This window comes from Ranitomeya variabilis, chromosome 5 (assembly GCF_051348905.1).
Source record: "Ranitomeya variabilis isolate aRanVar5 chromosome 5, aRanVar5.hap1, whole genome shotgun sequence".
Taxonomy (NCBI): Eukaryota; Metazoa; Chordata; class Amphibia; order Anura; family Dendrobatidae; genus Ranitomeya; species Ranitomeya variabilis.
In genome coordinates, this window is record NC_135236.1 from 367,408,567 (window position 1) to 367,432,058 (window position 23,492).

At 41.5% G+C, this 23,492-nt stretch overlaps 1 protein-coding gene across 2 annotated transcripts in view; it reads left to right on the forward strand.

Annotated features, from left to right (window-relative positions):
• Window positions 1-23,492, forward strand: part of ZNF800 (zinc finger protein 800) — a 90,921-nt gene that overhangs the window by 61,305 nt on the left and 6,124 nt on the right. For both annotated transcript variants that reach the window (XM_077264924.1, XM_077264923.1), the window contains 2 exons: window positions 11,561-11,656; window positions 19,164-19,307. In XM_077264924.1, coding sequence (XP_077121039.1) covers window positions 11,561-11,656; window positions 19,164-19,307 — 240 coding nt within the window. The remainder of the gene's footprint in view (window positions 1-11,560; window positions 11,657-19,163; window positions 19,308-23,492) is intronic.

Below are 23,492 nucleotides of genomic sequence, written 5' to 3' on the forward strand. Positions count from 1 at the left end.
CACCTTCCTGGCCGCAAATAGTTGCTGCATCGTTAAAAAATTTACTTTAAAGAGGTTGTTCTCTACATTAACATCGATGACCTATGTTTAGGATAGGTCATCAATGTCTAATTGGTTGGAGTACGACACCCGGCACCCCCGTCTATATGCTATCCTCGGTGCTGGTGTTGAGTGCTCGGCTATGGATCTGCTTGGTCTACAGATAGTGCCGATGAGCACTACTCTGTTGCTGCCACTATTAGTACATGGAGCAGCTGCGTAACCGAGCACTTCTGGCTGCCTCCGCAACCAAGAACAGCTGATCAGCAGGGATGTCCGTTGTCGCACCCCCACTGATCAAACATTGATGACCTATCCAGAATAGGATAGGATAAGCTTGACATATGTAAGACTGCAAATTCACTGAGGGCAGGATAATACATTTTTTTCTTTTTCTGCCAATTTATCTGGATTAGGGCTTTTTGTACGATCAGTTATATTCTTAATATAATAATTTTGATGTATAGAATGTCTTCTATTTTGGGGGTGGATAAAAAGAAATAATGCCGTTGTATTTTTTATTTTCTTGTTTTTTTCTTATGCTTTATTTACCATGTGGTTTAAACATGGTCGCTTTATTAAACAGGTCGTTACAACATGTCACAAAAACCACTCACTCATGACACTCGTTTCTCATATGTGACTATAAAGGTATACTTCATTTCCAACTCCGCTTTCACAGTAGGCCAACAATGAGATAAACGCACTCTACAGATTGTCCACGCCACACTTTAAAGGGAACCTGTCACCCCCCGAAATCGATGATGAGCTAAGCCCACCAGCATCAGGGGCTTATCTACAGCATTCTGTAATGCTGTAGATAAGCCCCCGATATATCCTGAAAGATGAGAAAAAGAGGTTAGATTATACTCACCTGGGGGGCGGTCCGATCTGATGGGCATCGCGGTCCGGTCCTGGGCCTCCTATCTTCGCGAGTGTGAAAGAAGCCTAAGGCTGTGTGCACACGTTGTGTTTTTGTTGCATATTTCTTCTGCACCGTTTGTCACATAACCTGAAGGGTTTCTTGGTGCCCTGCAAAGTGAAAGAGAATCTTGAAGTCTCATGCACACGTTACTTATTTTTTCCTTGCAGGTTTGGAGCAGATTTAAATCTGTAGCATGTCAATTCTTTCAACGTTTATGCTGCAAATTTCACCCATACTAATGAGTGGGGGGAAATCGACTACAAAAATGCATTTAAAAAACTCACATATTTTACACAAATTTCTGCAACACTTACTTAACTTGTGCACATATCTTTAGAATGAAACCCCAAGGTAATCAGCATCATGCAAACCTAGAATTATTCTAATTTTTGAGTGGCTGAATAAACAAATCAATAGCAGTTCAAAAAGTGCTTGTATTTATTTTTTACAGTGTTTACATCTAAACTCTATAATTTTTATCTTTTCTGCTGACAGCAGAGCTGTTTTTGCAGGACGAGTAGACTTTTCAAGGATACCAAAAATAATTCATATACGACTTTTTGATCTGTTTTATTCCACTTTTATTGCAGAGGTGTATGAAGAAAAGATAGTGTTTTGTTGTGGCTTTTGTTTATTTTTACATTGTTCACCGTGGGGGATAAATAATGTGACAGCTGTACAGATTGATTCTAAAGGACACAGAAAAATACCTACGGTAATATGTTTTCAATGTAAAAAAAGAAAAAAAAGAAACCTAATGCGTATCTATTGGGAAAAAATTATTATTATTTTTTTTTTTTTTTACTTAGTCCTATGGGACTTCAGCCTGCATTGATCACTAGTAGTGTTGAGCGATACCGTCCGATACTTGAAAGTATCGGTATCGGATAGTATCGGCCGATACCCGAAAAATATCGGATATCGCCGATACCCGATACCAATGCATTTCAATGGGACGCAAAGTATCGGAATGGTTCCCAGGGTCTGAAGGAGAGGAAACTCTCCTTCAGGCCCTGGGATCCATATTCATGTGTAAAATAAAGAATTAAAAAAAAAAATATGGATATACTCACCTCTCCGGTGGCCCCTGGATCTTACCGCTGTAACCGGGAGCCTCCGTTCCTAAGAATGAGCGCGTGAAGGGCCTTCGATGACGTCGCGGCTTCTGATTGGTCGCGTGACCGCTCACGCGACCAATCAGAAGCCGCGACGTCATCGAAGGTCCTTCACGGGCTCATTCTTAGGAACGGAGGCTCCCGGTTACAGCGGTAAGGTCCAGGGGCCGCCGGAGAGGTGAGTATATCCATATATATCCATATACTCACCTCTCCGGTGGCCACAAATACCACAAAAGTATCGGAACTCGGTATCGGAATTCCGATACCGCAAGTATCGGCCGATACCCGATACTTGCGGTATCGGAATGCTCAACACTAATCACTAGTCTGCAACTCTTATGTTTTTTTTTTGTTTTGTAAAAAATATATATATTTTTAAATCTTGCCAGGTATATCCTTTTTCGTCTATTGAATTTCCTTTCTGTGTGCGTTGATGGGATGACAGAGAATAACTTAAAGGTAACCTGTCGTGTCCCAAAATGCCATAAACCTGCGGATATTGGGTTGGCGTTCAAAAACTGCCCGATCGCTACTCTTAGCCCGGCAGGAACTTAGTGAGTGGCTGCTGTAACCACTCCTGAGAATTAATTTAACCCCTTTCTGCCATTGGACATACTATCCCGTCCATGTGACCTAGGACTTAATTCCCATGGACTTGGATAGTACGTCATAGGCGATAAGGCACACTCATGGGGGGCATCACGGCCGGGTGTCAACTGACTATCACAGCTGATATCCGGCACTATGTGCCAAGAGCGGTCACGGACCGCTCCCGGCACATTAACCCCCGGAACACTGCGATCAAACATGATCGCAGCGTTCCGGTGGCATAGTGTAATAATTATAGGGGATAACTCAGGAGACTCTTTGCGTGGAACAAGACAACTACAGGACACAGTTTTATAAGTGGTAAAGTCTATATTATCACACGGTGATTCAAACAGGTGCAGAGAGAAACTCAAGTCCACAACACTTGGTGCAAATAATAAACGCAGCTTAAACAGTCTATAGGGAACTTCAGAGGAAAATGCAATCACGCAGAAAGTCTATGAAGCACAATTATTCTTGAAGATACTTGACACGAATAAGTCCTTGTTTTAGTCCAAACACAGATAGCTATGCTTATAAGGCAGTTAAAATAATATCTTAGCACAACCAGGGAGGCCTGGGTAATAGTCTCAGGTCTTTGCAGAGCAGCAACAGCTTACATGTCCAGCAAATGCAGATGGAAGTAAACACGAGCAGCAGATGAAGGAGGATTACTGGAAACTGGTGTATGCAGCAGGAACTCAGAGCAGAGTAGCAGGATCACCACACAGGTTCACAGGAGCAGGTATATAGCCAGGGAGTCACCAGAGTCAGGAGCTGGATGCAAGGCAGAATACTCTAGCACAGACTGAAGGCTGGGGTGGAGTTTTATAGCAGGAAGACACAGTGCACATGAGACCAAAGACGCCATCTTGGGAAAGGGCAGTAATGCACAAAAGGTAATAAAAATGTTCAGAGTCCTGACACATAGGGAAGCATCTCGCAGGGAGGTCTTCCTTGAGACCCTCAGAACAACGCGATGTGATGTGATCGCTTTGTTCCGAGCGTCTCCTCCCTGCAGACCCCCGATCCAAGATGGCCGCGGGGGTCCTTCCGGGTCCTGCAGGGAGGTGGCTTGCGAGTGCCTGCTTAGAGCAGGCGCTGGCAAGCCTCCAGCACTGCATGTCAGATCACTGATCTGACACAGTGCTGTGCGAAGTGTCAGAACAGCGATCTGACACTACATAGTGATGTCCCACCTTGGGACAAAGTAACAAAGTTAAAAAAAAAAAAAATTACACTGTGTAAAATTATTTTAAAAAAAATTACTAAATAAAGGAAAAAAAATATTTTGTGCCAATAAATACATTTCTTTATGTAAATAAACAGACAATAAAAGTACACATATTTAGTATCGCTGCGTCCATAACGACCTGACCTAAAACACTGTCCCACTAGTTAACCCCTTCAGTGAACACCGTAAAAAACTAGGCAAAAAAACAATGCCTTATCATACCGCCGAACAAAAAGTGGAATAACACGCGACTGAAAATACGGATATAAATAAACATGGTACCGCTGAAAATGTTATCTTGTCCCGCAAAAAAACGAGCCGACAGACAGCGTCATCAGCGAAAAAAAAAAGTTATAGCCCTCAGAATAAAGCGATGCAAAAATAATGATTTTTTTTTAATATAAAATAGTTTTTGTTGTATAAAAGCGCCAAAACATAAAAAATTATATAAATAAGGTATCGCTGTAATCGTACTAACCCGAAGAATAAAACTGCTTAATCAATTTTACCAAATGCGGAACGGTATAAACGCCCCCCCCCCCCCCCCCCCAAAAAAAAAAAAAAAAAAAGAAATTCATGAATTGCTGGTTTTTGTCCATTCCATCCATCTAACAAAAATCAGAATAAAAAGCGATCAAAAAATGTCATGTGCCCGAAAATGGTACCAATAAAAAGTGTGTGACAGCTGCCAAACCTAAAAACTTGCTATAAATAGTAAATCAAATCCTCCTTTATCACCACCTTAGTTAGGGAAAAATAATAAAATAAAAAAATGTATTTATTTCCATTTTCCCATTAGGGCTAGGGTTGGGCTAAAGTTAGGGTTGGGGCTAGAGTTGGGGTTAGGGTTTGGAATATGTTTACGGTTGGGTTAGGGGTGTGTCAGGGTTAGGGGTGTGGTCATGGTTAGGGTTGTGGTTAGGGGTGTATTCGGGTTATGGTTAGTGTTGGGATTAGGGTTAGAGGTGTGGTTAGGGTTGGGATTAGAGTTAGGGGTGTTTGGTGTTAAGGCTAGAGTTAGAATTGGGGGGGTTTCCACTGTTTAGGCACATCAGGGGCTCTGCAAACGCAACATGACGCCCGCAGACCATTCCATCAAAGTCTGGATTCAAAAACGCCAGTTCTTCCCTTCCGAGCCCCGACGTGCACCCAAACAGTGGTTTACCCCCACATATGGGGTATCAGCGTACTCATGACAAATTGCACAACAACTTTTGAGGTCCACTATCTCCTGTTACCCTTGGGAAAATGAAAAATTGGGGGCGAAAAGATCATTTTTGTGAAAAAATATGATTTTTTATTTTTACGGCTCTGCATTATAAACTTCTGTGAAGCACTTGGTGAGTCAAAGTGCTTACCACACATCTAGATAAGTTGCTTATGGGGTCTACTTTCCAAAATGGTGTCACTTGTGGGGGGGTTTCAATGTTTAGGCACATCAGGGGCTCTGCAAACGCAACATGGCGTCCCATCTCAATTCCGGTCAATTTTGCGTTGAAAAGTCAAATGGCGCTCCTTCACTTCCGAGGTCTGCCATGCGCCCAAACAGTGGTTTACCCCCACATATGGGGTATCAGCGTACTCAGGACAAATTGTACAACAATTTTTGGGGTCCATTTTCTCCTGTTACCCTTGGTAAAATAAAACAAATTGGAGCTGAAGTAAATTTTTTGTGAAAAAAAGTTAAATGTTCATTTTTATTTAAACATTCCAAAAATTCCTGTGAAACACCTGAAGGGTTAATAAACTTCTTGAATGTGGTTTTGAGCACCTTGAGGGGTGCAGTTTTTAGAATGGTTATTTTCTATCATATAGACCCCTCAAAATGACTTCAAATGAGATGTGGTCCCTAAAAAAAAAAAATGGTGTTGTAAAAATGAGAAATTGCTGGTCAACTTTTAACCCTTATAACTCCCTAACAAAAAAAAATGTTGGTTCCAAAATTGTGCTGATTTAAAGTAGACATGTGGGAAATGTTACTTATTAAGTATTTTGTGTGACATATCTCTATGATTTAATTGCATAAAAATTCAAATTTGGAAAATTGCGAAATGTTCAAAATTTTCGCCAAATTTCCATTTTTTTCACAAATAAATGCAGGTGATATCAAATAAATTTTACCACTATCATGAAGTACAATATGTCACGAGAAAACTGTGTCAGAATCACCGGGATCCGTTGAAGCGTTCCAGAGTTATAACCTCATAAAGGGACAGTGGTCAGAATTGTAAAAATTGGCCTGGTCATTAACGTGCAAACCACCCTTGGGGGTAAAGGGGTTAAACATTCCAAAGATTCCTGTGAAGCACCTGAAGGGCTAATAAACTTCTTAAATGTGGTTTTGAGCACCTTGAGGGTGCAGTTTTTAGAATGGTGTCACTTTTTGGTATTTGCTATCATATAGACCCCTCAAAGTGACTTCAAATGTGATGTGGTCCCTAAAAAAAATGGTGTTGTAAAAATGAGAAATCGCTGGTCAGCTTTTAACCCTTATAACTCCCTAGCAAAAAAAAAGTTTGGTTCCAAAATTGTGCTGATATAAAGTAGACATGTGGGAAATGTTACTTATTAAGTGTTTTGTGTAACATATCTCTGTGATTTATCCCCTTCCCGACCTTTGACGCAGCGTATACGTCATGAAAACCTGTGCCAATCCGACCTGTGAAGCAGCATATGCGTCATAGTCGGATCGCGCTCCTGCAGGCCGGGTGAAAGGGTTAACTGTAATTTCACCCGACTTGCAGGGACAGAGGGAGTGGTATTTGAGCCCGGGGGGGTGGCTTTTCTCCCCCCCCCCCCCCCCCCCCCCCCGTGGCTACGATCGCTCTGATTGGCTGTTGAAAGTGACGTTTCACTTTCAATCAGAGCGATAGTAATATTTCACCAATGAAAATTGGTGAAATATTACAATCCAGCCATGGCCGATGCTGCAATAGCATCAGCCATGGCTGGAGATCGTGATCTGCCCCCCTCCACCGCCACCGATCTCGTCCCCACGGTCCTCCGTCCTGTCATTTGCTGTCCTCCGCTCCCCCGGCCTCCTGTCCGCTCCCCCCGCTGTCCGATACCCCCCCCGCTGTCCGATCCCCCCCCTCATACTTACCGACCTCCGGTGTCCCTCCCGGTGTCTGTCCATGGGCGCCACCATCTTCCAAATTGGCGGGCGCATGCGCAGTGCGCTCGCCGAATCTGCCGGCCTGCAGATTTGTTCCAGGTACATTTTGATCGCTGTGATAGGTTCTATCACAGCGATCAAAATAAAAAAAATAATAAATAACCCCCCCCCCTTTATCACCCCCATAGGTAGGGACAATAACAAAATAAAGAAAAAATATTTACTTTTATTTTTCCACTAGGGTTAGAACTAGGGTTAGGGTTATTGTTAGAACTAGGGTTAGGGTTATTGTTAGAACTAGGGTTAGGGCTAGGGTTAGGCTACTTTCACACTAGCGTTGAGTGACGGCCGTCGCAATGCGTCGTTTTGTAGAAAAACGCATCCTGCAAAGTTGCCCGCCGGATGCGTTTTTTCTCCATAGAATTGCATTAGCGACGCATTGCGATGGAGTGCCACACGTCGCAACCGTCGTGCGACGGTTGCGTCGTGTTTTGGTGGACCGTCGGCACAAAAAAAGTTACATGTAACATTTTTTTGCGCATCGTGTCCCCCATTTTCGACCGCGCATGCGCTGCCAAAACTCCGCCCCCTCCACCCCAGACATTACAATGGGGCAGCGGATGCGTTGAAAAACTGTATCCGCTGCCCCCGTTGTGCATTTATTTCACAACGTGCCTCGGTACGTCGGGCCGACGCGTGGCGATGGCCCTGTACCGACGCTAGTATGAATGTAGCCTTAGGGTTAGGGGTAGAATTAGGGTTAGAATTAGGCTATGTGCACACTGTGCGGATATGGCTGCGGATTCGTAGCAGTTTTCCATCATGTTTACAGTACCATGTAAACCTATGGAAAACCAAATCCGCTGTGCCCATGGTGCGGAAAATACCACGCGGAAACGCTGCGTTGTATTTTCTGCACTCAATTCTTTGTTTGGATTCCGCAGCGTTTTACACCTGTTCCTCAATGGGAATCCACAGGTGAAATCCGCACAAAAAACACTGGAAATCCGTGGTAAATCCGCTGGTAAAACGCAGTGCGCTTTACCTGCGGATTTTTCAAAAACTGTGCGGAAAAATCCTCACACGAATCCGCAACGTGGACACATAGCCTTAGGATTAGGGTTGGAATTAGAGTTAGGGTTGGAATTAGGGTTACGGTTGGAAATAGGGTTGGGGTTAGGGTTAGGCTTGTGGTTAGGGTTAGGGGTGTGTTGCAGCTAGTGTTGGAGTTAGAATTGAGGGGTTTCCACTGTTTAGGCACATCAGGGGTCTCCAAACGCGACATGGCGCCACCATTGATTTTCAGCCAATCTTGCGTTCAAAAAGTCAAATGGTGCTCCCTCCCTTCCAAGCCCCAACGTGCGCCCAAACAGTGGTTTACCCAAACATATGGGTTATCGCCGTACTCAGGAAAAATTGCACAACAACTTTGGCGGTCTAATTTCTCCTGTTACCCTTGGGAAAATAAAAAAAATGGGGGGCTAAAAACATTTTTGTGGAAAAAAAAGATTTTTTATTTTCACGGCTCTGCGTTAGAAATTTCTGTGAAGCACTTGGGGGATCAAAGTACTCACCACACATCTAGATAAGTTCCTTGGGGGGGTCGAGTTTCCAAAATGGGGTCACTTGTGGGGGGTTTCTACTGTTTAGGCACATCAGGGTCTCTGAAAACGCAACGTGACGCCCGCAGACCATTCCATCAAAGTCTGCATTCCAAAACGTCACTACTTCCCTTCCGAGCCTTGACTTGTGCCCAAACAGTGGTTTACCCCCACATATGGGGTATCGGCGTACTCAGGACAAACTGGGCAACAAATATTGGGGTCCAATTTCTCCTGTTACCCTTGTGAAAATAAAAAATTGCTTGCAAAAATATAATTTTTGAGGAAAGAAAAATGATTTTTTATTTTCACAGCTCTGCTTTGTAAACTTCTGTGAAGCACTTGGGGGTTCAAAGTGCTCACCACACATCTAGATAAGTTCCTTGGGGGGTCTACTTTCCAAAATGGGGTCACTTGTGGAGGGTTTCTACTGTTTAGGCACATCAGGGGCTCTGCAAACGCAACGTGACATCCGCAGACCATTCCATCAAAGTCTGCATTCCAAAACGTCACTACTTCCCTTCCGAGCCCTGACGTGTGTCCAAACAGTGGTTTACCCCCACATGTGAGGTATCAGTGTACTCTGGAGAAATTGCCCAATAAATTTTAGGATCCCTTTTATCCTGTTGCCCATGTGGAAATGAATAAATGGAGGCTTACGGATCAATTTGTAAAGCACCTGGGGGTTCAAAGTGCTCACTATGCATCTAGATAAGTTCCTTGGGGGGGTCTAGTTTCTAAAATGGGGTCACTTGTGAGGGATCTCCATTGTTTAGGCACACAGGGGCTCTCCAAACGCGACATGGTGTCCGCTAACGATTGGAGCTAATTTTTCATTCAAAAGTCAAATGGCGCTCCTTCCCTTCCGAGCCTTGCCGTGTGCACAAACAGTGGTTTGTGACCACATATGAGGTATCGGTGTACTCAGGAGAAATTGCCCAACACATTTTAGGATCCCTTTTATCCTGTTGCCCATGTGAAAATGAAAAAAATTGAGGCTAAAAGAATTTTTTTGTGAAAAAAAGTACTTTCATTTTTACGGATCAATTTGTGAAGCACCTGGGGGTTCAAAGTGCTCACTATGCATCTAGATAAGCTCCCTGGGGGGTTTAGTTTCCAAAATGGGGTCACTTGTGGGGGAGCTCCAATGTTTAGGCACACGGGGGCTCTCCAAACGCGACATGGTGTCCACTAAAGATTGGAGCCAATTTTTCATTCAAAAGTCAAATGGCGCTCCTTCCCTTCCGAGCCCTGTCGTGCGCCCAAACAGTGGTTCTTCCCCACATATGGGGTATCGGCGTACTCAGGACAAATTGTACAATAACTTTTGTGGTCCAGTTTCTCCTTTTACCTTTGGGAAAATAAAAAAATTGTTGCTAAAATTTCATTTTTGTGACTAAAAAGTTAAATGTTCATTTTTTCCTTCCATGTTGCTTCTGCTTCTGTGAAGCACCTGAAGGGTTAATAAACTTCTTGAATGTGGTTTTGAGCACTTTGAGGGGTGCAGTTTTTAGAATGGTGTCACTTTTGGGTATTTTCAGCCATATAGACCCCTCAAACTGACTTCAAATGTGAGGTGGTCCCTAAAAAAAATGGTTTTGTAAATTTTGTTGTAAAAATGAGAAATTGCTGGTCAAATTTTAACCCTTATAACTTCCTAGCAAAAATAAATTTTGTTTCCAAAATTGTGCTGATGTAAAGTAAACATGTGGGAAATTTTATTTTTTAACTATTTTGTGTCACATAACTCTCGTTTAACAGAATAAAAATAAAAAATTTGAAAATTGCAAAATTTTCCAAATTTTCGCCAAATTTCCATTTTTTTCACAAATAAACGCAAAAATTATTGACCTAAATTTACCACTAACATGAAGCCCAATATGTCACGAAAAAACAGTCTCAGAATCGCTAGGATCCGTTGAAGCGTTCCTGAGTTATTACCTCATAAAGGGACACTGGTCAGAATTGCAAAAAACGGCCAGGTCATTAAGGTCAAAATAGGCTGGGTCATGAAGGGGTTAAGGGTATGAAAATTCAAAGTTGGAAAATTTCTAAATTTTCACCAAATTTCCATTTTTTTCACAAATAAACGCACGTAATATCAAAGAAATTTTACCACTATCATGAAGTACAATATGTCACGAGAAAACAGTGTCAGAATCAGCGGGATCCGTTGAAGCATTCCAGAGTTATAACCTCATAAAGGGACAGTGGTCAGAATTGTAAAAATTGGTCTGGTCATTAACGTGCCAACCACCCTTGAGGGTTAAAGTCCACACATCAGTACAGCGCCAGCTATCAGTCAATGCCAGGGCCAAGACTGACAGTGGTGACTGAAGCTACGCCTCTATGACTGAAAGCCAGATGCTGCCAGGAGGAATAAAGTTAATTTCCAGTAGGTAGTCGGGTTTTCAATGGGCAGCTTTAAAATGCTATTAGCCTGAGGGTTACCCCCTTACCTGCAGGTTGATAACGTTTGGAATATGATAGGTTCCTATTATCACTTTCTTGAGGGAAAAGCAGACTTAACGTTTAGGACTAAGGAGTGGTCACCACACTTCAACTTGTAAGATGGACACTAAGAGAGAACCCCACTTACTCAGTTGCTCGTCCCCTTTTAATTTAAGAGCCCTCTATACTCATTGCCAGTGATTGCTGACTACTGTTTTATCTTCAACCAACATTAGAGAGGAGGCAGGAGCATCATGCTCAGAAAAATAGGCGACTCATCTTCATGTATTGTTAGCAATTGTGAAACACAATATTTTGATTTCTTTGGTCCAAATGGCCTGTTCTTAATATATAAGCTATCTCATAATGGGCAATCTTATGATGTCTAAACATATTTTCTTTTGCTAAAAATGGCATAAAACTCAGCAGCAAATATCTGAAAATCAAGAATTGAAAAATGTATTTCACTGACTCACTTCTGTATTACAGAAAAAGTTGTCGAGCCAGGAGATCCACCTTTATTACAACAGCCTGTTCAGACTTCAAAATCTGGCATTTTACAAATTATTGAATGTTTCAGATCAGGTATGTTTCCATCGTTACCAAATTCTTTTATTATGTAGCTACAGTGTTTCATTATCAATAAAAAAAATTGTACTTGTATTTTATTAAGTCGGTAAAGTAGTTTGAGATTATTATTATTGACTATATATTTAGCAGTTAATTGTTAAAACATTTAAACAAACACTACCATTTCTTTAAATGAAACAGAGCTGTGATGCTAAGGCACCCATCAGAAGGTACAGGTGCTTCTCACAAATTTAGAATATCAAAAAGTAAATTTATTTCAGTTCTTCAATACAAAAAGTGAAACTCCTGTTGTTGATGATTATGGCTTGCAACCAATGAAACCCAAAAGTCATTATCTCAGTAAATTAGCATAATTAACAAAAAACACCTGCAAAAGGCTTCCTAAGCGGTTAAAAGGGTCCCTTAGTCTGTTTCAGTAGGTTCCACAATCATGGGGAAGACTGCTGACTAGACAGATGTCCAGAAGGCAGTCATTGACACACTCCACGAGGAGGGTACGCAACAAAAGGTCATTGCTAAAGAAGGTGGCTGTTCACAGAGTGCTGTATCCAAGCATATTAATGGAAAGTTGAGTGGAAGGAAAATCCACTCGAGTCCATTTGGCTCATGGCATTTGCCCACTATTAGGCTGTATTTAGTTAGATTTCTGCAAATAATTGATAATCTATAAACAGTGAAGAACAGTAAAGATTCTTCTAATACAGAAAGTACAGTAGAATGAAAGTTATTCGAACATATACCTGCCTGCAGATCAAAAATGTGTGCGCCAGAGATATATTACTGTTCATATATTGAATTGACACCTAAGTGGTGTGAACATATCCTTACTGACTGTGATCTTGTCTGCTAACTCATGCTGCCTGAATCTCGGGCTTCATGATTCAGGGACCAGACCAGCACCGTTCTTGCAGCCATGCATGTTTCACTCTGAGCAATTGGCGTTCAGAGAAAACATACAGTACAGGTAAATGCTATCCTGGTACAATGCAACTGGGATGCTTATTCCAAAATGCAGGTTCCTGGTATATAGAGAGAGAGGCCTGTCAGTCAAGGGAAGACCGGCAATAACGGAGTCGATCTATGAAGCCCATGATTCGGGTAGCATGGATCAACTATTAGGTTTCCTCAAACATTAAAACTATAAGCTAAGCACAATGCATGTGTTCTGTGTGTATATGAAATATTTTGGATAGTTGGAGGAGGGTCAGTTATATACAATTTTTTTTTAGTAGCATGAATACGATCTTATAGAGCTCTGTTTACAACTATTAAACAACCATTAAACTTGTTTATTCTAAAATTAAAAAGTTTATAGAGGATCTGTCAACAGGTAAAAAATGTACAGTTTCACAGTAGTCATAGTAAAGGTCATAGAAAAATAACTAGGGAACAGAAAACTGATACTCCTTTTCCCTACCTGGCAGCGGAGGTTGGCACCCTATGGGGAAAATAATTGTTGCCCCCGCTCCACATAGACTGAACCTGTCTGACCCTGAAGGAGATCCCTCACCAATCCATCACCAAGACCCATAAAGTGCTCTAGTGCTTATTGATTTATGAACCTGATAATATGATGTTTATTGAGTGGGTGCTGAATTTATACACAAGTTATAAAGTGCTCACTACCTGGTAGGAACTTATTTTTTAAGAGAATGTGCCTGGCCTATGACTACTGTGTATCTACGTCTGATCCACTCGCTGACTTGCTTTTATATATTTTTGAGCTTTAGAGGAATACTTAATAAAAGCTATTTTTCAGGTCTGCTTTGTTTAGTTTTTTCACACATACAGTGGAGGAAATAAATATTTGATCCCTTGCTGATTCTGTAATTTTGCCCACTGGCAAAGACATGAAGAGTCAATAATTTTAAGGGTAGGTTAATTTTAACATTGAGAGATAGAATATCAAAAATAAAATCCAGAAAATCACTTTCTATAAATTATATACATTTATTTGCATTTTGTAGTGAGAAATAAGTATTTGATCCCTCTGGCAAACAAGACTTAATACTTAGTGCCAAAACCCTTGTAAGCAAGCACAGCAGTTAGACTTTTTTTGTAGTTGATGATGAGTATGCGCACGTGTCAGGAGGAATTTTGGCCTACTCCTCTTTGCAGATCATCTCTAAATCATTAAGATTTTGAGGCTGTCGCTTGGCAACTCGGAGCTTCAACTTCCTCCATAAGGTTTCTATGAGATTAAGGTCTGGAGACTGGCTAGGCCACTCCATGACCTTAATGTGCTTCTTTTTGAGCCACTCCTTTGTTGCCTTAGCTGTATGTTGGTCATTGTCGTGCTGGAAGATCCAGCCACGACTCATTATTAATGTCCTGATGGAGGGGAGGAGGTTGTCAATCAGGATTTTACTGTACATGGCTCCATCCATTCTCCCATTGATGTGGTAAAGTAGTCCTGTGCCCTTAGCAGAGAAACACCCCCAAAACATAATGTTTCCACCTCTATGCTTGACAGTGGGGACAGTGTTCTTGGGTCATTCCATATCAAGTGATCCAAATATGAATATTTTTTTTACCTTACGTCTTTAGATTTTTTTTATTTTTTGTTTTTATGAAGTACAACTTTAGTTAATTACAAATTAAAAGTTTAGAATTTTTTTCTTCATCAGTTAATTTTTTACAGATTTTTAAAGTTTTGAAAAAGCATGGATTTTGGCCTGGTATGGCTTTACATTTTGTATCATATCTCGGGCTAGAATTAAGATATAGAGGTGGGAGAGGCATCATTTTTCTCAGAACGGTACCGGCTTTCATTTGATATGCCACAAGACTATGTTTCTTTATATTTTGTTTTGGAGAAATCAAATTAAAAATTTTGATGCGCAATTCTGAAAAAAACGTATGTTTTAAAATTGTGAAAACATGCATGTGTGTTACTTGTGTCCTTGCTTACATTTGTACAGGGATTCAACTTGGGATCTATCACATTTGTATTTTTTTTTAAGCCTTGAATCATCTGATTTTATGTTTGTGTGAGTTTCTTCCTTTTTTCTTTTCAAATTACAACTTGCTGCATTCAACATTTATATGTAACAATAAAGAAACACAAAAAACAACGTGCCAGAATAAATGCATCTTAGGCTACTTTAACACTAGCATCGTACTCGGCCCGTCGCAGTGCGTCGGGCCGACGTACCGACGCTAGCGTTGTTTGTGCTGCACAACGGGTGCAGCGGATGCAGATTTTCAGCGCATCCGCTGCCCCATTGTGAGGTGCGGGGAGGAGGGGGCGGAGTTCCGGCTGCGCATGCGCGGTCGGAAAAGACGTTCCCGACGTACCAAAAAACGTTGCAAGCAACGTTTTTTGCTGCCGACGGTCCGCCACAACACGACGCAACCGTCGCACGACGGTTGCGACGTGTCAATGCGTCGCCAATGTTAGTCTATGGAGAAAAAACGCATCCTGCAAGCACTTTTGCAGGATGCGTTTTTTGACCAAAACGACGCATTGCGACGGAGGACAAAAAACGCCAGTGTGAAAGTACCCTTAATCATCATAACTACTTGCTCAGCATTTTTTTAACCTGAATTCATTGAACAAGCCAAAAGATAAAAGGTGATCACATCCTCAAGTGTGGTTTTCTAAATACAGTCTGATCCTAATTATATGTTAAAAACAAGATTAAAAGAGCCGATATTTCTACCACCTATTTATACATGGAACAATTTTTTTTCTACTATATCACTAAACATCTCATTTCTGAAGTGTTTAAGAAGAATGTCCAGTAGTTAAATCCTCGTTCTATAAAATATGAACTAATCAAACAATTAATAGTAGGTTTTTACACTGGCCTTCTATCATCAATGTGTCCCTTCTAGAGGATGAAATGTCATCTTGCCCATAAGCGCTCACTAGCAATGGCCGTTTCCTTCTGTCAGAGTATGTGCGGCTGTCATAGTGCTCGGCTCCACCTGTGTTATATCTGTTTTTTGTTCACTTTTACAATGTCTGATTTTCTTGGATACACAAAGGACGGCGCTGGACCAGACGGTGCAGAAAAGTCACTTCTACGTCTTCATTTTCACAATCTTTGGAGAGTCCAGTAGCCGCCAGCGCCGATTATATTCACAGGTCACATAGCCAGTTGTCATCCATTGCCGATCTTGTGCCGCCTTCTACCACGTCATGGACGTCACGGTCTTTATTTCCACTACATGGGATGACAGTCCGGTATTGCTGAGTCCCTGTGATGGGTTCTGCTTCCTGTAACCGATATAACAAACTCTCCTCCTGCTCTTTGTAGTCCTGGTTTGTACAACACATGAACTGGATGTTAAGAATATTTTTCTCCCTCCATTTGAGGAGTTGCCTGGGTGTTCAGATTTGGTGTGAATACGGCCCGAGCTGCCGGCCTGTCATCTGCTCTGTAGTCACCGTCTACCCCTGGTCATTCTCAGCCCTAACAAAGCTTCTCCTCTGTCCTCTCCTGCTTCTAATACTCTGTAACATAATAAATAATACCGTAATATCTAACAATCATGGATTATTTGGTAAATATAGACCTCACACTGTTAGACCACAAGCTGAGCAGATCTGAAATCAAGATTTTTGAACTGACACTGTAATAGTTTTATTTTTAAAAATATGATCCCATCACGATCCCAGCTTGTATTTTGGTACAGATGTGAATAGGAGCATAGCAGGCACATGTGCAGTTTTTGAAATTTTTAAATTAAACGTTTTTTTCGGAAATGCGTTTTAAAGTTTTGCGCTTGCGTTCGCATAGGTAAAATATTATCAAAGATACTCTTGTGACATATCTGGTGAAAGCCTGTACACTTCTGAGTAGAATGGTGTTTATTTTGTTTCTCTATCTCTTTTCTAGCCTGAGTTATGGGGAGAAATGTAAAGGCAGGCAACACCGAAATTCGCACTTTTTCCGAACTTTGAAAATCAATAAAAAATAAAAATCTAGAATTTTTTTCTTCACATTTTGCATTCTCTGACACACTATTACCAAATAACAAAATCTCAAAAGAATTAAAAATATAGTGGTAAAAATCATTGGTTCACTTGACATGGAATGACCCTCTTTGGGTCATAGGCCGCATTTCTCTTCCTCCAAACGCGGCATGATGAGTCAGTGCCAAATACCTCAATTTTTGTAATTTGACCACAGCACCTTCTCCCAATCACTTACAGAATTATCCAGGTGTTCAGTGGCAAACTTCAGACAGCCCTGCACATGTGCCTTCTTAAGCAGGGAGACGTTGCGAGCACTGCAGGATTTTAAACCCTTAGGCTGCTGTCACACTAGCAGTATTTGGTCAGTATTTTACATCAGTATTTGTAAGCCAAAACCAGGAGTGGAACAATTAGAGAAAAAGTATAATAGAAACATATGCACCACTTATGCATTTATCACCCACTCCTGATTTTGGCTTACAAAAACTGATGTAAAATACTGACCAAATACTGCTAGTGTGACGGCAGCCTTATGGCGTAATGTGTTACCAATGGTTTTTTGGTGACTGTTGTCCTAGCTGCCTTGAGATCATTAACAAGTTCCCCTGTGCAGTTTTAGGCTGATCTCTCACCTTCCTCATGATCAAGGATACCCCACAAGGTGAGATTTTGCATGGTGTCCCAGATCGATGTCAGTTCACAGTCATTTTGTATTTCTTCCATTTTCTTACTATTGCACCAACAGTTGTCTCCTTCTCAGGGTATGTGCACACGTCCGGATTTCTTGCAGAAATTTCCTGAAGAAAACCGGAAATTTTCTGCAAGAAATCCGCATTTTTTTTTTCCGTTTTTTTTTTTCCGTTTTTTTAGCATTTTGCAAGCGTAATTAGCTTGCAGAATGCTAAAGTTTTCCAAGCGATCTGTAGCATCGCTTGGAAAACTGACTTGACAGGTTGGTCACACTTGTCAAACATACTGTTTGACAAGTGTGACCAACTTTTTACTATAGATGCTGCTTATGCAGCATCTATAGTAAAAGATAGAATGTTTAAAAAAAATGCTTATACTCATCCAGACATCTCCTCAGCGGCGTCCGTTCCTCTTCCTATAGCTGGTGTGTGCGCGCAGGACCTTCCATGACGTCGCGGTCATGTGAGCGGTCACGTGGGCGGTCACATGACCGCTCACGACCAATCACAAGACAATGACGTCATCACAGGTCCTTCACCGCACAGCAGCTATAGGAACCGAAGCGGCAGCATGCAGCGGTGAGGTGGGAACACTGCGGGGGACATCGAAGGTGAGTATAGGACTATTTTTTATTTTAATTCTTTTATTTTTGACCAATTATATGGTGCCCAGTGCGTGGAGGAGAATCTCCTCTCCTCCACCCTGGGTACCAACCGCACATAATCTGCTTACTTCCCGCATGGTGTGCACAGCCCCGTGCGGGAAGTAAGCAGATCAATGGACTCCTAGGTGTGCGGAATCCCCGCAATTCCGCATTTTTAATGAACATGTTGCTTTTTTTTCCGCGATGCGATTTTTTCGCGGGAAAAATCACAACATTTGCACAAAAAATGCGGAATACACTGTAAATAATAGGAGGCATATGTTAGCGTTTTTTTCACGTTTTTATCGCGGTTTTATAGCTGAAAAAATGCAAAAAATCCTGACGTGTGCACATACCCTCACCCAGCGTCTTACGGTTTTGTAGCCCATTCCAACTTTGTGCAGGTCTATGATCAAGTCCCTGATAGCCTTATAACACTCTTTGGTCTTGCCCATATTGTAGAGGCTAGTGTCTGACTGATTGAGTTTGTGGACAGGAGTCTTTTATAAAGGTGACTATGTAAGACAGCTGTCTTTAGTGCAGGTAGTGAGTTGATTAGGAGCATCTTAATGGTTGGTAGGGGATCAAATATTTATTTCTCACTGCAAAATGCAAATACATTTATATAATTTATACAATGTGGTTTTCTGGATTTAATTTTTGATATTCTATCTCTCAATGATAAAATTAACCTACCCTTTAAATTATAGACTGTTCATGCCTTTGTCAGTGGGCAAACTTACAAATTCAGCAAGGGATCAAAGGACCTGACCTGTTTTACCCGCTTTGGTTTAATGTCCAGTTTCTCCTATTTTATTCCTTCTGCTTCCCTGATGATGCCGTTGTACTGTTTATACAGTAGCAGAGATATGGGCCTTTTTATTTTTTTATTTAGTGCTAATTTCTTAGGATGTTACAAGGTGGCCTGTCTTCAGTCTGCTCTACTTAATTATCCTATGAGCAACATCCTTCTGTAAAAAAACATAAAATTAGAACTAAATTAAAAGGTCACGCATCATTGGAACTCTAGAAGGAATTTTTAAGATAAAAAACAAAGTACTCAGGAGAGCTGCAAGAATACAAAAAATAGCCACTTTTGACCTTGTGAAAGGTCTTTATGAGACGTTCCCCAGAGGCCTCCTTTCATTGAATTTTGTTGCACGAGCCTTTGCTATAGTTTGTATATATGTATATACATTTATAACTAGAGGTTATATTTGCTTTTTTTGTTTGTTTTTTCATAGGAACTAAACAACTTAGACTGATGCTCTTACGTGAAGTAGACACTATATTTGAATGTAAATCTTGCCGCAGCCTTTTTAGGGGGTTGCCAAATCTGATCACACACAAGCAGTTTTACTGTGTTTCCAAGCTCTATGTGGATGAAGGTGAGCCTGTTTTTGTAAAAACAAACAAAAAATGTTGGAGAAGTAACCTTATTCTAAATGCTGTATGCAATGACAGTTGCTGTTTCTAAAATCACACATGCTGTTTCTCTGACCGTTTTTGAGCCAAACAGAATAGCAGCATGAGTCTTTTTTATTCCTTTTTGGATCCACTCATGTGATAAAACAGAGATGTCAAACTGCATTCCTCGAGGGCCGCAAACAGGTCATGTTTTCAGGATTTCCTTGTATTGCACAGGTGATAATTTAATCACCTGCACAGAATGATTCTAGCACCTTGTGGAATGCTAAGGAAATCATGAAAACACTCATGGTTTGCGGCCCTCGAGGAATGCAGTTTGACACCTCTGGTCTAAAATATGTCACCAGCAGCTTGCATTATTCTTATAATCATTCCTTATTGCGACATGAAAGGACCTTCAATGTAAAGAACCAAAGAAACATTTTTAATGCTATTCCTGAAGCATTTTTTCAACAAATATTTTGCAGTTGTTATTGGACCTACAGGAGGTAGGTAATGGAGGTGAGCAGCTAACTGTTGCATAAAAAATAATGGGCTGTAGAAAGCTGACTGGGATCTTATAACTTAACTCCTAGGCCTGGAATTTAACTACTGTGCATACTGGATCATGTTCCAATTGCCCATATCTTATGTACACTGTGAAAGCTCTCATTGCAAGAGAATGACAGCAGATAGAAAGAGCAGGTGAATTACTAACTTGTTTATTTTCATGCTGTAATGGAGATTTGTAGGGTGTAATCAATTTTTCAATATACATTGAAATTTTCTTCCAACAAAAAAGTAGGAGATAGGCGATCTGGAAGAAACTCATCCCCTTTCTATGGCAGTTCGATTATGCAAAGATAAAATTGTTGTACATTCTCTATAACAGTGATTTTCAACCAGTGTTCCGCGGCACACTAGTGTGCCGCGACACATGGTCGGGTGTGCCGCGGGGAAAGTTCACCAAACTATGGTGCCCCCTCCTTTCTGCCCCGATCTCCTGTCCGCTCCCCTCCTCCCTCCTGTCCGCTCCCCCGGTCCTCCTGTCCGCTCCCCCGGTCCTCCGATCCCCCCCCGTGTTCCGATCCCACCCCCCCATACTTACCTAGCTCCGATGTCCCTCCCGGTGTCCGGCCGTCTTCTCCATGGGCGCCGCCATCTTGGAAACTGGCGGGCGCATGCGCAGTGCGCCTGCCGAATCTGCCGGCCGGCAGATTCGTTCCTATACATTTTGGTCGCTGTGATAAGTTCTATCACAGCGATCAAAATAAAAAAAATAGTAAATCAACCCCCCCCTTTATCACCCCCATAGGTAGGGACAATAATAAAATACAGAAAATATAATTATTTTTGTTTTTCCATTAGGGGTAGGGTTAGGGTTGCACTTAGGGTTGCACTTAGGGTTAGGGTTGCACTTAGGGTTAGGGTTGCACTTAGGGCTAGGGTTGCACTTAGGGTTGCACTTAGGGCTAGGGTTGCACTTAGGGTTGCACTTAGGGCTAGGGTTGCACTTAGGGCTAGGGTTGCACTTAGGGCTAGGGTTGCACTTAGGGCTAGGGTTGCACTTAGGGCTAGGGTTGCACTTAGGGTTGCACTTAGGGCTAGGGTTGCACTTAGGGCTAGGGTTGCACTTAGGGCTAGGGTTAGAATTAGGGTTAGGGTTAGAATTAGGGTTGCAATTAGGGTTAGGGTTGGAATTAGGGTTAGAATTAGGCTATGTGCACACAGTGCGGATTTGGCTGCAGATCCGCAGCGGATTGGTCGCTGCGGATTCGTATCAGTTTTCCATCACGTTTACAGTACCACGTAAATCTATGAAAAACCAAAGCCGCTGTGAACATGGTGCGGAAAATACAGCGCGGAAACGCTGTATATTCACACTGAGTGAGTATAAATACATTTAGAATCTATATTATTAACTATATGTAGAATATGTACTGTTTTAGTGTCATTTTGTGCCATTTTGGTTGGTGGTGTGCCCCGGGATTTTTTAAGTATAAAAAGTGTGCCGCGGCTCAAAAAAGGTTGAAAATCACTGCTCTATAACATTCTAGTTTGGGTATGTTGAAGAACTGTTAAGGATAATTATAAACCAAATTTTGTGAACTGCAAAAAGCCTGAATTAAGCAAGTGGTCTTGTCTCATCCAGGAAGGAGAGGAAGTTGTCACCCTAATTTTTTTTTAACTATTCTCACAATTAACACAATTAGCTGTAATGGAGGGGTAACAACCACTTGGTTAGGCAGATAGAATATGATAGTGATAAGGTACCAAATATACCGTCAAGTGTTGGCACCCTAGAATTTCTTTCAGAAAATTATTGCAATTACACATGTTTTGTTATACTCATTTATTCCTTTGTTTGGAATGGAACAACATAAAAAAAAACTGAAAAAAAGGAAAATTGGACATAATTTCGCATAAAACACCAAAAATGGGTCGGACAAAATTGTTGGCACCTCCAAGTCAATATTTGTTTGCACACCTTTTGGAATACTGCAGTCAATCACTTCCTATAACCATCAGCAAGCTTCTTACTCCTCTCAACTGGAATTTTGGGCCACTCTCCTTTTGCAACTGCTCCAGGTGTCTCATATTTGAAAGGTGCCTTCTATTAACAGCAATTTTAACATCTGTCCACTGGTGTCCAGTGATTTGGACTCATTGTTGTCCACTTTGAAACTCGCCAGCCCTTTGTTTCCCTCCATTTCTGGGTGCTTCTTAACCCCTTCATGACCCAGCCTATTTTGACCTTAATGACCTGGCCATTTTTTGCAATTCTGACCAGTGTCCCTTTATGAGGTAATAACTCAGGAACGCTTCAACGGATTGTAGCGATTCTGAGATTTTGTTTTTTTCATGACATATTGGGCTTCATGTTAGTGGTAAATTTAGGTCGATAATTTTTGCGTTTATATTTAAAAAAAAAAGAAATTTGGGGAAAATTTTGAAAATGTCACAATTTTCAAATTTTTAATTTGTATTCTGTTAAACCAGAGAGATATGTGACACAAAATAGTTAATAAATAACATTATCCACATGTCTACTTTACATCAGCACAATTTTGGAAACAAAATTTTTTTTTGCTAGGAAGTTATAAGGGTTAAAATTTGACCATCGATTTCTCATTTTTACAGCAAAATTTACAAAACGGTTTTTTTAGGGAAAACCTCACATTTGAAGTCAGTTTGAGGGGTCTATATGGCTGAAAATACCCAAAAGTGACACCATTCTAAAATTCTAAAAACTGCACCCCTCAAGGTGCCCAAAACCGCATTCAAGAAGTTTACTAACCTTTCAGGTGTTTCACAGCAGCAGAAGCAACATGGAAGGAAAAAATGAACATTTAACTTTGTAGTCACAAAGATGATCTTTTAGCAACATTTTTGTATTTTACCAAGGGTAAAACGAGAAACTGGACCCATAAAGTTGTTGTCCAATTTGTCCTGAGTACTTCGATACCCCATATGTGGGGGGGGACCACAGTTTGGGCGCACAACAGGGCTCGGAAGGGAAGGAGCGCCATTTGACTTTTTGAATGAAAAGTTGGCTCCAATCTTTAGTGGACACCATGTCGCATTTGGAGAGCCCCTGTGTCACGGATCCTTTCTCCGTGGTGTCACTAATTCGTCACGTGCCCGCTCTCACACGTGACTTGGGGTTGTGCCTGCAAGGGTTAATCTATCTCCCCTCTCTCAGTCCAGCATTCAACCTCTGTCCTATGCGGTAATGGGTGTGGAGGTACAGATGATTGACCTCGGGGAGACCAAAACATCCAATATCGCGGAGACACCATCACGTGTTTCTCAACGCAGTGATCCAGAACACTGCCCCAATATGCAAATGCATGTAGAGTAGCTGCGGAGACACCATCACGTGTTTCTCAATGCAAGAAATGAATAGCCAGGCCTTTACCCGGGAAGGAACAACCACGGGAAGGGCAGCATCCGATAAAGGAAAACATCCAATAAAGGAAAACCACCTATGCCAAGCATGGTATCCATCCACAGACAGCTGTTTCGGGGTTTTTGCCCCTCATCAGTGTGGAGTAGGAAACTGGCTATTAGGAGCAGTGCCTAGTAAAAAGGCTGTGAAGGTACAGATGATTGACCTCGGGGAGACCAAAACATCCAACACCGCGGAGACACCATGACGTGTTTCT